Source organism: Otolemur garnettii, unplaced genomic scaffold, assembly GCF_000181295.1.
Source record: "Otolemur garnettii isolate 467f Iridium unplaced genomic scaffold, OtoGar3 scaffold00070, whole genome shotgun sequence".
In the NCBI taxonomy this organism is placed as follows: Eukaryota; Metazoa; Chordata; class Mammalia; order Primates; family Galagidae; genus Otolemur; species Otolemur garnettii.
In genome coordinates, this window is record NW_003852465.1 from 423,133 (window position 1) to 442,208 (window position 19,076).

The 19,076-nt window shown below is 40.8% G+C and overlaps 1 protein-coding gene across 1 annotated transcript in view; it reads right to left on the reverse strand.

The window, feature by feature from the left end:
• Positions 1 to 7,145, reverse strand: part of CPNE8 (copine 8) — a 205,969-nt gene extending 198,824 nt beyond the window's left edge. The window contains exon 1 of the mRNA XM_003793531.1: positions 6,967 to 7,145. Coding sequence (XP_003793579.1) covers positions 6,967 to 7,085 — 119 coding nt within the window. The 5' untranslated portion in view covers positions 7,086 to 7,145. The remainder of the gene's footprint in view (positions 1 to 6,966) is intronic.
• Between the last annotated feature and the right edge of the window lie 11,931 nt (positions 7,146 to 19,076).

The window sequence follows — 19,076 nt, forward strand, 5'->3', positions numbered from 1 at the left end:
AAAAAAAAAAAAAGAAATGAAATGAAATGTACAAAAGATATACTATTTAGAATACAGAATTATACTGTCTACTCTATATACAATATTTATATATATATTATATACGTTATCTATTTTAAATTGCATACAAACTTTATGGACACCTGTATTTTTTATATATACATATATATGCACACACACAAAGAGACTATAGATGTAACATAACTGAGGGAGAAATGAGCCCATTTGCTCATAATTTAATGGACAGTGAATGATTTTTATCTTTGTATATCCTCTGTAATTATCAAGTGCTTAACTACTGTGATAAACAGTGTTTTAACCCATTTACATGTATGAACGTATTTACCTTGAAAACAAATCTAACCAGTAGAGGCTATTATTAGTTCCACTTTACAGATGAGACAACTGAGGAACAGAGAGATGTTTCAGACACATTAATTGGTAGAGCTAATCTAGCCTCACAGCCATGTGCTTCAAGGCTACTTAGCAAAACTGGTTCTAATAAGCAAGTGTTACCATCATCAAACAGGCTAAGAACTGCATGAAATCCTTTTAAGAGAAATTGTATTTCTTTCCTGCCTTGAGTAAACTCCAGTAGGCGACGCAGGCTTCAGCCTGTTACATCACAAACAGCACATCTAAAGGGGCACAGCTATGCCCACCCTCTCTCGTGGGGCCCCGCCTGGTAAATTGTTTCTAGACTAGCACTCTCCACATGCCGGCCGGGGCTGTATTAGAACTCTTCAGACACTAAATGCTAAAAAATGCAGAGCAGAGCAAAATATCGGTGAGACAATATTGTGAGACATTTCTCTGAAAAGTTGGGCCTGGGCAATTCTCACATGTAAGACTTCAAAGTCACAGTTCAGAAATGCTCCTAGGACAAATTTTCCTAAAACTCTGTGATTAAGACAAACATAACTAAACGGCAAAGCGCAGTGACTCGAACCATAGGATCTCAGGAACTGCAGAATAGAAGAGTAGGATGTTACGGTCAGGTAACAACTTCACATCCGTTTCCCTGCCCTATGCCCCATTAACAGAGCAGCAGACTTTCTAATAGCTAAGGTAATGGTATAATTTATCAGTTAAGAACCGCACTTGAAAACCTGTGTGCATAATACCTGCAAACTTGTTTCTGAATCGAGAAAGGTAAAGTATGTCTAAGAGATGAAGCGATGTGGACTAAGGTAGAAACCCCAACTGTGTTTGAACATGTTGATTCTCCTTCACCACAGGTAACTAGAACGTCACAGGCATCTGCATCAAAATCGGACTATTACCGTTGTACCTGTCAGATTCTCTCTCTTAGAATCTGAGTCTGCTTTTACAGGCGGTCAGCTAATCACTGAGTGTAGCTGGAACTGTGACACGTAAACTTGCAAAAGGTATGCCACCAGGGGATAGAGAAATCAGTAAAGGAAATTAACTTCAAAGTAAGAGGAAGACAAAGATGGTGTAGAGAGAACCACATGATAAGGAGAGGGAGAAATTAAAAAGGATATAAGATTTCAGCTTGAATACACTTGCTGTCCTAGCCTTTCATGGGTGATAAAATCACACAACCCCACTTCTTCCAGAAGAAAAGCAAGACCAGAGACAGTGCTGAACTTGACACTACCACTTCCAAAAATAGCAGCAGCCGGACAACAGCGTTATGGACTGAATGTTTGTGTCTCTCCAAAATTCTTATGCTGAAATCCTCACCCCCAATAGGATGGTATTAGGAGCTTCAGCCCTGGGAAGTGATTAGGTCACAAGGATGAAGCCCCAGTGAATGGAATTGACACCCTTATAAAAGGGATCCCAGGGAGTTCTCTGAACCCTTTTCTGCCATGTGACTGTAACCTAGAAAAAGGCCCTTCCCAGAGCCTTACTATACCGGCACCCTGACCCTGGACTTCCGGCCTCCAGAACTGTAAGGAATAAATTTCTGTTTTTAATAAGCCACCTAGTCTATGGTACTTTGCTTTAGCAGCCAGAAAAAGGAAAACAAAAATAATTTTCCTTTGTATGATGCTTTACCTATTACAAAAAGCCCCTAAATAGTGATGTGCAAGTATATATTTAAAAACATACTTTCAGAAAAATAAAAAGGTGGTCCTGTGGCTGGGCACCCCATCTTAAATAATAAGATATATAATTCCAGAGAGTCAATTGATTCTCACAGAATCTTTCCTTAAGTGTAGATAACAAGCCTTGATTTGCAGTGCTTGCCAATTTCTATGGTATAAATATTCCCACCACGGCCAATTTCAAGCTACACATATGGATCGGGAAGAGATAAACCGTAACAGACCACTGCATAATATTTTCACTACAGAGATTAAAAAGGCAAGAGCATAAAGAAAACAAAGAACATAGTACAAGGTAGTAAAATAACTGGGGAATGAGTGTTAAGAAATTGAGTATTTCTTAACTCTGTTTTTAGTACAATTTAAAGTTTACCTAATTCAATTTTTAATACTCACTTTATTTAACAACTGGCTCACAAATTCCAATGTCAAGCCCACCTAAGCCAACTCCAGCACACCATCAACAAGTATCCTCCCAATATCTCAATGGGCACAGATCAAGGGACTACAATCACACAGCCACTTAACTTATCAAACCAGTAGATTAAAAATATGAGTGTATATAACCAGTACACAGTGAACTGTTACAAGACCAAATCCCTGGGTTCCATTCCTGGAGATTTTGATTGAATAAATCTGCTATAGGACCTAGGAATGATATTTTTGACAGGAAAACCAAGGAACGTTCCCTACATCGAATGATTCAGTTAAAGAATTACAAGCAACAAGAATTTATTAACTTACTCTATGTCAACCTCAAATACAATACTTGGACATTAAAAAGACAAAACTTGGCCTCAAGGAGAACACAGAAACTAAGGATTATAATATACCTATGATTCTGGCATATAGCGGCTACTTTGGGAATACAGGCAAACCCTAGCCTGGAAGAGAGATCATGAGAGAGGAACAAGAGGAGAAGAGGAAGGAAGGAAGTCAGGGAGGGAGGCTCAGGGCAGAGAGCACCATGTGCATAGCCACATGAGCACAACAAGTTTGGTTTACTTGGATAAGCACACATACTTCGGGAATGTGCCTCGCTTGTGTGTGGTAACCACACTCATTTGGAACGAGCCTTGGCATACAGTAAGCACCTATTTGTTGAACTGCATTCTGTCCAGAGTTCATGTAAGGAGTGAAGGATATGAGGCAAGAGAGTTACCCCACGTCAGGAAGAACTTTCTAGAATGCGAAGAACTTTCTAGAATGCCTAGCATAAAGTAGGCACTCAAATTTCCACTTCTTATTCTTCCTTCCTTGTGAGTGTTTAAAACCTCTATCATCACCATTATGGGATCATTACTGGGAAAAGGATATACACGTGATAGCTATTATGCAAAGGCTAGAAATACACAATGCTCACTGTATAATTGATAAGCCAATTTCTCTATCAGAAAAAAATGACAGAAATCATCTAACGAGTGCGAGAAACCAAGGCCCAGGTTATCACTGCATATTATTTTTCCCACTGATTTTACCTTCTGTTTACATCAATCTGTTTTCAGAGCAAAATGGAAATGTTATGTTAGTTTATCTTTCTAAGGTTATATCATTTCGGCCAGAGACATGTTGAGTTAATTAGTAAGCTTAAAAATCTAGGGATTTATATACTAAAGGAAAATGAATGCAAGCTGGATGATGGATAAAAGAGGAGGGAAGTCAAGTAGTAAGAGCTTGCTTCAACATAAACACAGCTATGCAAGGGTGCTTCTCACCACCCCAACACACCAAGTCGCAGTCACTCCAAAACCTCCATATGTACTGTCCCTTCCCTAATCCAAAGAGCACCCATCCCTCTTGTCTCTGCTAGAGGCCCATTTCCTCTTTGTAAAATATTCCAAGCACTCTGCTCCACAAGGATCCCTGCCCTCCTTATGCATGAATCTCACCTTTGAATTTGCATTACCAGGTCTTACATAACGTTCATCTCCCAGCTAGATTTTACGTGTTCAGAGAACAGAAATCTTGCCTTCCTCCTGAAACACAGCATAACCCTAGATAGAGAAAACACACTCAGACACCTGGTGAGTGAACACATGAAATGATTTCCATGAATTAGCTTCAGGCTGTAATTGTTGATCCCTCTCACCTTCCCCAAAAGTAAGATGAAACTTTGGGGTGGATGATGGGAGGTTTGGGGCTGGCACATTGTGTACTGTTTTAGTCTTGCAGGTACTGAAGTCCTGTCTTTACCACTGTGCAAGGTATCGATGCAACAAAATTGCACTTGTACTCCATGAAAACAAAAATTTATATATATATTTGAAAAAGAAGAATATTTTGTCAATAAAGCCTTTGCGGATAGGGGACAATGAAAGGAGATTATCGAAGAAAGATCTTACTCCTGAGATGTTTTTGAAGCAAACCATCAGAGGTCTCTTATATGGTTAGGCAAGGGAATTCCTGCTCTGCCTGTCCATAGTAAGGCTGGAAGGCCTGTGATTGTACTTTGTTGCTAAATGAAATGCCACCAACATCCTAGAAAATATGTCCTTTTTGCACATCAAAGGAGAAATAGAAAGAAGTATCCCATTGCTGGGTCTATCCCTGTTTTCTGTAACCAGTTTATTGCAGTTCAAAAGACAGGGACTATGTACAAAATTCCATAACTAAATCATATATGATACATTTATTCCACAAATGCTATTTCCAATAGTATAACAGTAGCTAACAATTTTGTTTCATGTATTGTATAAGCACTTTTCACACATTTTTTTTAAAACTCTGATAACACTCTAAGATAAATACCATAATTAGCTCCATTTTTTTGTCATTGTTGTTGGAGATCAGGAAGCTTATACAGACGACTGCAAAGTAATGAGAATAAATCACAAAGCCAGAACTTGTACCTCGGTCTCTGATGCCAAACTACACCACCTCCTATGCTTACAAGACCCAATTTTCAACAATATAAAAATAAATTTAATCCATCTCTTTAGGAACCACCGAGCCTGTTCCCAAGGCACTTATTTGGGAATTTAATTATGTTTCTATATGCTCCCAAAGACGCTTTTTACATCAAACTTATCAAGAAGTAAAAGTAAGTTGGTTCAACAACTCAACAGATGAAGCACCAGTGTCCCCAGCAAAGATACTTGACACTATTTGAATCTTCTTTCAGGATTTTTTTCCCATTTGAAATCTTAAAAATTATAAACAAGGTGCTAAAGCAATGCTACAAAAAAAGGCTGGAGCAAGAACAAGCTGAAACAAACTGCCTTAAGCCAATTGACTTCAGTATCCACAGCATACCCCAAACAAATAAACATTTTTAAAAAGTAGTTAAACGTGGACCCTCCTAGCAGAATGACCACCTATGGGCATAATTTCCCCCATCAGTTCTAAAGAAATTATAGGGGAAATTCAGATCCGATTTACAATATTCTTTTACACTACATATTCATTCCAAGTATTGTGCACGAGCCATTCAGACTTTGCAGAATGTGGAACAGAAAGAATAAGAATTCTAGAAAATGTTATTGTAGGACTTTTGGCTCTCTTCTTTATCTATATCAATCACTTCCCTCTAGCATTCAAGCCAGCTTCAGAGGAAAGAAAAATAAATTGTCTAAAAGGGGTTTTTCATACAGATTCACCTGTTCAACTGACAAAAAGCAATCTCAGACAGCACTTCACAGCAGTGAGCATGATACCGCAAGGGCTCAGAGTTGGCTATCATTACCACCAAGCATATTCCCCACAGTCTGAGATCAGCCTTAAAAGGCAGGAAGCAATCAGGTAATCTTTTCAGAGCTAGGTAAAGGCTCTCTCTAGCCCTAAATACCTTCACTGGGGTTGCCAGTGCTTTTCCAAAAGATAAAAATAAAATGAATCCATTCCTGGCTTTAGGCTTAGTTGGTGAAAATGCAAAATCAAAGCTGATGAAATTTTTAACTTCAGGGCTTACTGACATCGAAGATTACTGAAGTTTAACACTTTAATAAGTTTCTTCAAGGCAAGTTTTGCTAAGGAAAGGACAGGGACGAATTTGAGGGTATAAAAACCATCTTAGGGCAAAAATGAGGAGTTTCTCCCTGAGTGAGACCAAAGCATGGGAACGGGGAGTAGGCTCTGGAATTGATTTTACATAATGGGCAAATTGGACTATACTATCAATTTAGTATAGTCCACCCATTCCTTCTCAAAATCTATAGTATAGCAGTTAGGCTGCTTTGTTTACTGGGAAATTAACCCAAAGGAAACTGACTCGCAGGAAAAGGAGTTTGAAATTCACAAACGTTGGGCAGGGTAGAGAGTCTGCTGTAAGCTTTCACTTGTGTTTCAAGGGAAGGGTGGGAGCAGTCGCGACTTCCCAAATCTTAGGTCAGGCAGAGATTCGTCTGCCAGGAGAGCAGGGGCCAGGCAAAATCCCGAAAGGGTAAGAGGAAGGCCGCGGGAAGGCTCCAGGAAGTGGGTGGGGAGGAAGCTTCCCAGGCTGCAGCCAACCGCTCCAGAAGCAGGTTTGCACGCGCCTGGCAGGGGCAGTCCCGGGCCGCTGCGCGCAGCGGTCACGAGCGCTTTTGGCCGTGCTGTCCCCTTTGATTCCCGTCATCACCCAACCAAGCAGCTGGGATTTGGGACGTAAAAAGGGCTTGCAAAGTGGGCGGCGGCCGAGGTTCCCGCACATGAGTCATAGCCTAGCCAACTTTTAGAGCATTTCCCAAAAAGAAAATAAAAGTCTCAGTCCCGGAGCCCACCATTTCGTTTCTAATTCCTGCTGCCCCCTCTGTGTCTCTCCACCCGGGGACAACCCCAGCCCCCAAACTGGCACGTTACCGCTCATCGCGCAACTTCTCGTCGGCGCAAAGCCTCGTGGTACCCGCAGCGCCATCCCAGCGCTACTAACACCGCAGAAAGGAGAACCGAGGCAGGGGAAGCGCTGCGTCCTCACCTGCAGGACACCGACACCTCCACCCGCGTGGCCGGGATGGCCGCGCTCAGCTGGTTCAAGTCCCCGATGCCCGCAGTGCTGGTGTAGCGGCTGTCCATCTTCGGTGGGGGCGCCCACATCCGGAGCTCGGGCAGACTGAGGGCTCGGAGCCTAGTTCCCGTCAGACTGGGATGGGGGTTGAGGGTGGAGGCAGAGGAAGGAGGCGGAGGCTGCGTGCGGGAAGGGGGAGGGCGGGAGGAGGCGGACCTCCGCGCAGAGCCGCCAAGGATCCGCGAGCCAGTCCCGGGTGCAGCTGAAGCTGCCGGGAAAGTGGCGCGCGGGGCTCCCGGCTTCCCTGCCCCCTCCTTGCAAGCAGCAACCCCGGCGGGGGACACACTCTGTGATCCCCTCTTGGCTCTGGGCGTCAGGCTCTGCTCACTCACCGAGCAGGTGACACCACACGCAGACCCCTACCGTCTAGGTGGGCAAGCCGGCGCCGGCTGGGCGTGAGATTGGGTAGTGTCACCGCCTCTACACACCCACACCCGCCTCCCGGGGTGCGACTCCTTCCTCTTGTCAATCAGGTGTGGACGAGAATGTCACGCAGTTTCCTCGCTCTGTTGGAAACTGGAGGTACGGGCGTCTCTACCTGTTCCTAACTGTCCCATTATAAGTCCACCCCTCCCCACCACACACTGGTCCTCACCGCACCCTAGGAGCCCACAGGGGTCCCTGCCACGGTGCTCGCGGGCAAATGAGTCGGGTCCCCGCTCCCGTACTGTCCTGGTTCGCCCACTTGGGAGTTGGAGACGAAAGAACAGGATGATTCGGTACGCACTGGCAGAGTGGCAGGTCAATACGTGGGACAAACGGGAGGAAAGTGGGCTCTAAGGTGGAAAAAACTACTATTGGGGCTTTAAGGGCGCAATCTGATTCCCTCTCCCTCGGTTTTGTGAGCTTGGGGGTTAAGGTGACAATCCTCCTACTGTCATAGCTGTTCTGCGTCCCTCGTTTCCAAATGCGTGGAAGTTCTGCTCTGAAAACCAGAGGTCACAATCTTATAACGCTGCTCCCCGACCCCGACTCCCACCCGCAAGACCCGAAGCCGGACTGCTAAAAGCGGAGAGGGGTTGGAGCGAGAGCCTTGTTCGGGCAGCAGCATTCCAGAGCAGCAGGACTGGTGCCAAGATGCAGACTCGGCGAGAGCCCGGGGAGGTGCCGCGGCGCCGCTCCCTTGCATGCAGTGACCTTATTCCCCGCACCTGGCCTCCGGCCTCACCCGTGCGCCTGCGGGTCCCGGGGAGCTCCCCACCAGGGGGCGACGGCGAGCAGCGCCCCGCGCGGCTGAACCGTGAGCGGAGAGGGGCGGGTGCCCGCCGGGTTTAAGGCTCCACGCGCGGAGCCTCCAGCTGGTGGGGCTGACTCAGGCAGGAGCAGTTTTCGTAGTTTAGGACCAGCCTTGCGTTGTAACATTTTAATCCACTTGGAGCCACCTGCCTAGAGAAGCCGTAGAGTTGCGTGTGAGCAAGCAATAGGCTCAGTCCTGGCGTTTCACCCTGGGGAGTGTCCCATCTCCCCACTCACCTCTTGTCGCCCTTAATTAATTTAAGAAATTCTTTCCCTGTTATAAATTAAACTGTAGTTCATTACTATCCAAAATGCCCTAAAACTCCAGGCATTTCTTTTTTGTCGCCCAAAATTAGAGAAAGAGAGATAGATTTTTTTTTTAAGTTAACTAGAATTCTATTTGATAGTAGCCTACTGACAAAATAAAAGTTGGAAACTTTAAAAGAGTAGCGCTCAACGCATGGGACCATTATTTCTTATTTTTTCCACTTTACTGAAGTTTAATTGAGATGTAATAAACTGCACAAATTTAAAGCGTGTCATTTGATAAATTTTGACCCACATACTCCCCTGTATCACAATTCAAGAACCATTCCAGCCCACCTAAAGCTTTCTCATGTCCTTTTTTAATCAGTCCATCCTTTCACCACTAAAAACAACTTTCAGAGTTATCGTCCTTATGTCACTATAGACTCATATGGAATTTTTAAAATTATATTCGCTGAATCATACAGCATGTACATATTCTGGGTCTGGCTTCTTCCACTCAGTAAATTCTTTTGCGATTCATTCATGTTGGTGAGTTCATCAATAGTTCATCCCTTTTCTTTCTTTCTTTCTTTCTTTCTTTCTTTTTTAAGTGAGTAATATTCTCTTGTATAGATGAGCTACAAATGGCTTACTCATTCACCTGTTGATGGACATTTGGGTTGTTTCCAAGTTTGGGCTGCTACATAGAACAGCTATGAACATTAATGTGCAAGGCTTTCTGTGGAATGTGCTTTCATTATTTTGGGGTAAATATCTGGGAGTGGACTAGCTGGGTCACATGGAATGTCTACGTTTAGCTTTTTAAGAAACTGCTAAACAGTTTTCCAAAATAGTTTTACTATTTTTCATTCCAGCAGCAGTATAGTATAAGAGATCTGGTTTTTCCACATCCTTGTCAACACTTACTATTGTTAGTCTCTTAGATTTTAGCCAGTCTAACAGGTATATAGTAATCGTGATTTAATGAACAATGATGCTGAGTGTAATTCTTTGTGTACATGTGCGACCTGAATACATTTATCTTCTTTGAAGAAGCATCTATTCCTATCTTTTGCTCATTTTTATTGGGCTGTTAGTTTCCTTATGTCTGACTTTTTAACATTATTTATATTTTCTGTATCCAAGACCTTTATCACATATGATTTACAAAATATTCTCTAACAATCTGCGGCTTATGTTTTCATTCTCTTAACTGCCTATTAATGAGCAGAAGTTTCTAATTTAAGGAATTTATTTCTTCAGCTTTATCTATCATAATATTAGTATCAAAACCAAGAAATATTTGCCTGATCTGAGGTCACAAAAATCTTCTGTGTTTTCTCCTAGAAATTTTATGATTTGAAGTTTAGGTCTATGCTTTATTTTATTTGCAATCAAAATTTACATCACTATCAAATTTTCCAGCAGCCATTTACTGAAAAGACCAACTTTTCTTCATTGTAATGTTTTTGCAACCTTTGTCAAAAGTCAATTCACTATTTATTTTTAAGTCCATTTTTTAATTCTAATCTATCCCATTGACCTATTTGTCTTTTTAAACCCAATGATATAGAATCTTGATTAGCGTAGCTTTCTAATAACTCTTTTTTTTTTTTTTTTTTTTTGAGACAGAGCCTCAAGCTGTCCCCCTGGGTAGAGTGCCATGGCATCACAGCTCATAGCAACCTCCAACTCCTGGGCTCAAGCGAGTCTCCTGCCTATGCCTCCCAAGTAGCTGGGACCACAGGCGCCCGCCACAACACCCGGCTATTTTTTGGTTGCAGCCGTCATTGTTGTTTGGCGGGTCCAGGCTGGGGATTCGAACCCACCACCTTAGGTGTATGTGGCTGGTGCCTTAGCCGGTTGAGCTATAGGCGCTGAGTCACTTTCTAAGAACTCTTAAAATCAGGCGGTATAACTTTTCCAACTTTGGTCTTTGTTAAAATTGTTTTGTTGTTTTTTAATCCTGCTCATTTTCATATAAATTTTATAATCAGTTTAACAATGTTTGCAGAAAGTCTTGTTGTAATTTTGGTACCAGGTACATTGGCTCTATGGACCAATTAGAAAAGAATTGACACTTTGTCAAAATTAGTCTCCTGATTCATGAACTTAATATACCTTTCCATTTATTTTGGTTTCCTTTAATGCCTATCAGCAATGGACTCTCTTTAAGATGAGAGTTGGATACACAAAGAAGAAGATCATCTGAAGATGGAGACAGAGATTGGAGTTACCCTACCACCAGCCAAGGGTTACCAGTATGTCAACAAGCCCAAGAATCTAGGAAAGGCAAGAAGAAATCTTTTCCTAGAGCCTTTGGAGGGAGCATGGCTCTGTAACACATTAAGTTCAGACTAGTCCTTTCCAAAAATGTGAGAAAATAAGTTTCTTGTTTGGAGGTTTGTGGTGGATAAGGGTTGAAACAGAATCTTACTCTGTCACCCTAGGTAAGGTACCATGGCATCGTTGTAGCTCACAACAACCTCAAACTCTTAGACTCAAGCAATCCTTTTGCCTCACCCTCCAGAGTAGGTGGAACCACAGGCACCTATCAAGCCTGGCTAGTTTTTTGTTTGTTTATTTGTTTTTGTTTTGTTTTGTTTTGTTCAGTAGAAACAGGCTCTTGCACTTGCTCAGAGTGGTGTCAAACTCCTGAGTTTAGGCAATCCACCAGCCTCGGCCTCCCAGAGTGCTAGGATTACAGGCGTGAGCCTCTGTTGTTTTAAACCACCTGGTTTGTGGTAACTTTTTACAGTAGCTCTAGGAAAACTAATACATATCAATAACATTTATTATTTCTATCTTGCTGATTTTTTTCAAGTTTGATGCTAATAAATTCATATTGAATTAAGATTTATTTATTTATTTAATTTATTTTTTGAGACAGAGTCTCACTCTGTTGCCCAGGCTAGAGTGTCATGACATCAGCCTACCTCATGACAACCTCAAACTCCTGGGTTCAAGTGATCCTCCTGCCTCAGCCTCCCAAGTAGCTGGGACTACAGGAGCCCACCACAACACCTGCCTAATTTTTTCTATTTTTGGTAGAGATAACATCTCACTCTTGCTCAGGCTGGTCTTGAACTCCTGAGCTCAAGGGGTCCGCCCATCTCAGCCTCCCAGAGTACTACCATTGCAGGCATAAGCTGCTATGCCCAGCCTTGAAAGCAAGCTTTAAAACTTTTATGTAAATACAAATCATGGCATGTCTATTTAAATGTTTATTTTAGAGAATATTCAGTACAAAGGTTATATTTGTTAAAATTCATTTTGAATCAAAGATAAATTACACTTATCAAAACTTACATCAGCCACTGAGTCAATGATTTAGTAAACATCAATTAAATGTCTGCTATGTACAAGGCACTGGGCTAAATCTAGGAAATAAAGCGTCTGGCACTTACAGCCTAAGTAGAATTTAGTAAGGAGATAAATGATCAGGTAGAGATTATACCAACTGAATCACTGAGTTCTTTTCATTTCTGAGGTTTTATTATTTCACAAGAATACAGAAAACCTCACTTTGTATGTTAAATTGTCATTAACTATTTTTCAGAAGCAATTAGTTATAAGATAGTATTTACTGAGGGGCTAATGAGAAAAAGATACAAAGACAAAAAAAAAAAAAAAAGAACCCCAGCCCCGCAAAAAGCAATTTAGGTTCCAGTAAGAGCAAGAAAAGAAAATACTTAGAAGAATGTGTCTAGAAAAACATACTCTTAAGAACATAAGGACAGAGTTCACTTACCTTGCCTGGCAGGTAGTGTATCAGCTCACAGAGAAATCCAAACAAAGTTGGCTGAGTGTTTTTTAAGCTGTGGATACATCTGTGGAACATTTGCTCTGTTGGACCTAACAACTCTTCTAACCTGAGTCAGAAACACCAGCACTGGTATGTGATCACCTTTAAAATGTCCTCAAGAAATTGAAGCAAACATATAGCTATGTCATCACTTAACTTCTGTGAGTAGCTTTATAATCACATTGACTATTTGACCTGCTCCATCACAGCTTAGAATAAAATAATCTCATATGTGGTATAATAGCAAAGAATGAGCCATCTGTTCACTTATGGAGAAGCAGTGGATGAGGGGGAGACAATTTGTTGAGCGGTCAAAACATGTTTTCTGAGTACCTGTCCTCTCTCTGGACTTGATAACCATTTGGATTTAAACCACCCAAACTAGATCGAATCTTCAAATAATTCAACCATTTCAGACATTAAAATAGTCAATATTAGCAATATTTTCTCTCTGCCTGAAGTAATCTTTGTGACTAAGTATCTCGCCAATCTTATAAACTACTGTCTTTCAAATAACTATGACAGTCAAGAAAAATATCACTTTTAAAATCAACTTTAATATATTGCAAATAATAGCATTATTAAGATCTGTCATGAAGAAGTATCTGGGAATATTTTAATAAAATAACATATTTTTCTAAAAGATCGTGTGTGCTTATTTAAGCAAACCTAGTTTCAAGTAAATTTTTCTTTATAATGTTTGATAAGTTTTATATTCAAAAGACACATTTATAATGCAGGATCCTTTACATTGCAGAATATCACACTTAATGTTTAAACATATAGAGAACTTACTTCAAATGATATTTGAAGGCCTTGGGTTGGCTTGAATAATATTTGTTTTCCATTATCCCATTGGCTCCAACCTCCTGTTATTTGGTGAGAGACACCATCAACTTGCAGGAGTCAAGAGAGGGGTAGATCAGGGAAGTGACCAAACTGAGGTTAATTATCTTACTATAACTGAATCTTCAAGTTTTTTTTTTAATTATAGTATTTCAATTATCTATGGCTGTGTAACAAGTCAGCCCAAAACTTAGTCATGCTGAGCAACAATGTTTTGACTATTTTTCATGATGCTTTGGGTCAAGAATTAGGGCAGGGCTTGGCCAGGCAGTTCTGCTCCATGTAGCATCACTTGGAATCATATCCATGACTGCATTCAGCTAGCGGCTGGCTGGACTGGAAAACCCAAGATGACTACATCCCCATGTCTGCAGCTCTCTGCCTTTCCTTCCTGCAGCTCCTATGTGGTTTCTCTTCATTGAGTAATCTCCTCTGTGCTTCTTCACAGCATGATGGCTGGCTTCCTCAAGGAGCAGTGGAAGCATCCCAGACTCTGAAAGTCTAGGCCTGGAACGGGCATAGTGTCATTCCCACTGATTTCTGTTTGGCAAAATAATTCACAGGGTTAGCCTAAGGTGATGGGAGGGAAAGGCAATGTGTTAGGTGAGACTAACACATTTTCTCTCTTCTTCTCGCAGGGAGAGGATGGGTTGGCCACGGGTGCAAGCTCGCTCCTAGAATTGTTTGAAAGCAAGAAACGACTACATACTCTTAGATGGCATGTAGCAAAATGTCTTTATTTTCACTCCCCTTTTTTGGGAGCTAGTCACGTACACCATATTGATCAATAATCCTAACATCCTCTATTCTTATCTTAAACTATAGAAAGAAAGAAAGTCCAAGAAAGTGAGATAACCATCATAAGATTAGCCTAAAGAAAGATAGTCTGGGAAAGTAAGACAACCATTTTAAGCTAGCCTCAGGCTGTTCTTCTCTGAAGACCTAAAGAAATTATACATTATCTGAATTCTATTGTTAAAGTTAAAGGTCAGGATAAACAGAGGAGTAAAACCTTTGTCTTCTATATACTCAATTAAATTTCTGAGAAACAGGCTCCATGACTGTTTTCTTATGGTTTGGAGACTCTGCAGTTACAATGGAGTGTTTTACTCACATCATTACAATGAATTTTTCTTTTCACTCACATGAACCTTTGAGTCATGTCCTCTTCACAGATGGGCCCTTTCAGCCCTTATCTGACAGGCTGACTTGACTACACAGTAGGGGTTTCCTGTGGGAGGTTGTTAGGCCTGGCCTGCGGGCCCCCACTGTGTTTTCCCAGGTTACTTAGGTCTCTACAAAAGTGCATAATACTCTCAAGTCTTTTCACTCAGTTTCTGGAATTAAAAAAGCACATTTCATTTAATTTTTGTGGGAGTTTACCCCGCAGCAACATGTCTGAGTTGATTTAAGTGTGGATTCATGTGGAGAGCGGGCTATGAGGCAGCAGGGCCCCCACAGCCAGGGTAATGTTCAGGGAATTAAACCCCCAACCGCACAGTTTCACTTCTTCATTCTCACTGGGGTTTCCTCACCTGTGTGCACCTATTATTCCTTACTCTGGTCCCTGTTCGGGTGCCACCTGTCACAAACCAGCATGGTGAAGGGGAGCAAACCAGAGTGGAATGGGTGGGGAATGAAGAAAATACAGCACCGGAGAAGACACAGAGACAAAAGATGGGATTGGGAGGACTGATCAAGTGGATGGCTGCAACCATCACCAACGCACAAAATCAGCTTTATTTTATAGTATCTGTACAGGGATGTACAGAGAGAAGTAGCATAGACAATATGGGGAAACAGCATAAACAAAAGACACATTTTTGGTCTTACAATACAATTGAAAAACATAAATGACTTTAATAAAGACAAATCATCTTGTTAATGGTTTCTACTCAACTTTGTTAACATAGGACAAGGAGTAAGAAGGAAAGATCACAAGGATCTCTGCATAGTTAATAAAATAAAGGAAGAACTATATGACTTAGTGGTTTCTATTCAACTTTGTTAGCATATGACAAGGAGAAAGAAGGGAGAGATCTCAAGGGTCTCTGCATAGTTAACTAGACAAAGAAAGAGCTACATGACTTCTGGCAGAGGGAGCATGAAGAAAGGAATATGGTGGTGTTGAGAATAGAGGAGAAGCACTTGGGGGTTCATTCCCTATATGTTCCCCAGGCTGTGGAGGCCCTGCTGCCTCACAGCCCACACTCCGCAGATTAGCAAGCCCCTGTTAGGAGAAAAGAAATTGATGGCAGGCTTCTTTGGGAGCTACCTACTTAAATAGACGATCCATTGAAGGCTAAATTTAAAGATAAATCTGTAGTTTAAACAAAAAACAACACTGATTTAATTTTTTCACTAATTTGAACATTTTTCTCCTTGAATCAAATCTGTATAATAAACCAGAAATCTCATAGCATGCATTGTAATGAGTAGGACCACAGTTGTAAACAAAGATTTGTTTTCAGTAATTGCTATGCTGACTACTAGGTATATGCTGAACGGAGGTAGATGAAGAAATACAGAAAACATGAGGAATATCCTCCCTGCTTTCAAGCATGTTAGCCTTAGAGTTTAGTGTAAGAACCAGGTTCAGTTCATTACACCAATAAAAATGTATGAAAGAGCAGGAAACAAGCAGTGACTTGTTGTGAGGTGGTGTGGTCTAGACTAATGTAAATGATGCTCAAGGAACATCCATGAGAAAGAATAGCTATTCAAACGTTCCTGGAAAAATGGGACTAGACATTTTTCAACAGGTCAAAAGTGAAAACACTATTATAAAAGAAAGGAAGAATATGATCAAACTCACTAGAGAAGTATGCAAATTCGGATACACGGAGCAAGATTTTCTTAATAGATCTTGTACCAAAGTGAAGATTTGTAAAAGGAAAGTAAACCAAAATTATACATTCCTGCACTGTCCAAGAGTAGGCACACGTCCAAGTGGCTATTTACATGAATTACTATTAAATAAAATTACAAATGCAGTTCCTTGGTTGCACTGGCTTCATTTTGAATGCCCAATACCCACATGTGGCAAGGGCTACCCTATTTGAGAGTGCAAATTACAGAACATGTCCTTCCCCCTATAAAGGATATTCTATTGGATATTGCTGACAGTTTATTGTACTCCCCAGATGTTTCTGAAATCACTTCAACTTTCACTTTCCCTCTGTCATGATCTTTTACCAGTGTTCATGCAACACTCTGCCACCTTGAGTCCCTGTTTCTAGTGATACCCGCCTCCAATCTGCTCCTCATCCCACAGTTAGAATGTACTTTATAAAACATGGATCCGATCTTGTCAAAGTCCTGACTAAATCTTTCATGACATTCTCTTTGCCGAGAATACTCTGTGCATTTTTCCCTGGCTAACACATTTTCAGTCTCAAATTAGATGTCACTTCCTCAATGAAGCCTTTTCAGATGCCTCTGAGCCTTGGTGTTCTTATCTATGAAATGATACCATCATCTGTGGTATGCAGCTTATGAACATTAGAGATAATGTATAGAACTCACTAAAATGAAAGTAGTGATAATGACTATGGTGGTGATGACAACCGGATGGTGATGATTGAAGCTTTGGCTCTCTCTGTTCTTCTGTAAGCATGCCATAGTAGCACTCACTTATCTTCCAACTAGTAATTGAAAAGTACTTATGTAGCTCATATGACTAAGGGGAATCCACATTCGCTACAATTCAGGCCCATGGTCTTTCCTGAACTATTCTAACTGGCTACACACCTCTCCTTCTCAAAGATTTTAAACTCCATTTCTTCCTAACTCCAACTCTACTTGGCCAAACTCCTATTCAGTCCTCATTCCTATCCACAATGTCACTCCCTCATGGAAGTGTCCAATATTCTTGTTTGCCTTGCTTTTTAAATAATAAATCTAACAGATACACTTATTTATGCACTGAGAAGAGACAAAGATGAAATTTGTGGATTATTGTATCTGATAAAGAAAATGGCAGTTTATATTTCTTCAAGAAATAGACATTTATTTTAACATGATTATCCAATGATAACCCAAAGACCTGTCATTAGAATTTTACAACAGAATTTTTCGATGGTTCCTATACACACAACAAGCCTTATTTTTAGAAATGTTTTCAGCCTCTACATTTATCAAAAACTTCTTCTAAGTGGCTTTTCACTAATCTGCTAATTCAGAGTTTGATTTTTCAAGGCTGCTGAAAGAAATCCATTTGCAAGAATGAATTAAAAAGAGTAGAAACCAAAAGAATTCTGAGACTTACCATAAGAATATAAGAAAGTATACATTTTTATAAAAGGAATAGGAAGTCTGAAATCTTTAACTCTTGCAGAAACTTTCCTATTAATATCCAAAATAGACCAAGTTAGGTACTATTTTACTTTTAATTATCACAATTAGGAGAATTATTTTGTGACAACTCGCTTACTATCTTTCTCCCCTGCTAGACTTTGCACCTCGGGAGCACAGGGGCATCTGTCTTTCTCATTATCTCCCACGCTCAGTGTGCCCACTGATGTGAGTCTGGTACTTAATGTTCTGAGTTCAGGTGAGAGCTGAGCACTCAGAGAGAATGCCCAACATGTATTTAGTGCTGGTGAGGGGACACGATTGTTGAGGTTGGAATCAAGGGTTTAGAGTCAGTAGTTGATGCCGACCATTTGAGTGAACACTCCAGGGGGATAAAAGAAGAAAGAATAAAAACAATAATTAAATCTTATGAGCAACAAGAGCAAAGAAAGGTCCCACCAAGAAACGGGGTAAAACACTTGGACAAATAGGGAAGATAAAAAAACAGGATCAAGACACCAAAGAAAAGGAAGAGGCTTTTAAGGGCAAAGAGGCAGGTGGAGCCCCTTGCAGTAGATGCAAAAGCCACATCGCTGCTGTGCTTTCCTTGTGAATATGGGTGTTTTACTCTCTGTCTTGGGCAGTTACCAATGTTGCAGAATCCTCTAAAGATTTTCAGTCTTCTTCCCTGGTCTCTTTTTCAGATTCTTCTGCTAAAATGTCCCTAGAAGCCCACCCTATCCTTCAATGCAGTAAATAGGTCCCAAGTAAGCAATCCCCACGGAACAATTCCCTCCGGCATTAAATGGCCCTGATGTATGAGGAACAAATGCCTCATTTTAAAACCTGATTTAGATCCCTGCTGGAGCGGGGCAGATAAACATTAATTAGTATGTGGTCAGAGTCTACTTTGGTTTCTTTCCTGCTTGGACAATTAGAATGTGCAACCATGCAAAAGAATAGAAGTTTTGGTGGAAACTAGGAACATGAAGAGAGGGAGAGAAAAGAATATAAATCTTGGGTTTTTAATAACCTGGTATAATTGACGTCCTTCTGGGCTGAGCTAGCCTTTTGGTACATTCGAACATAGTTATTTAAAAAACAAAATGCTGCAAGGCTTTTCCCTATCTAAAAGATTAAGGCAAATATTGTAATTCACAAAACTGTTTTTCATAACCATGATAGTTGTTGTTAAGTATACTAGGATGTGTCACTGTAGATGGGGTATTTTCTATTGGACGTTCAAAAATTAAATCGTTATTGTTTCCTGAGTAAGTTTCTTAGAATATTATAAGTTTTATAGAAGTAAATCCAGTTCTTTGGTTGTTAAATGTTGAGGACAAGTTTAGACAGTCATTGAGAGTGGTAACTTTAGAGGGAATGCCATGACATTTAATCTATGAGAATGTTTTCAGATTTAGTTTCTGATTGAATAAAAGGATAATGTATAGCATTTATTAAGCTCTTCTTTGTTTAAAATGTATCTACCAACACATGTCCAAGGAACAATTATGTTTAAGTATCAACATTATAAATTCTTCCTTTTTGTGCATATTAAGGTTGAGGGCCCAAACTCTCAGACATGGCGCTT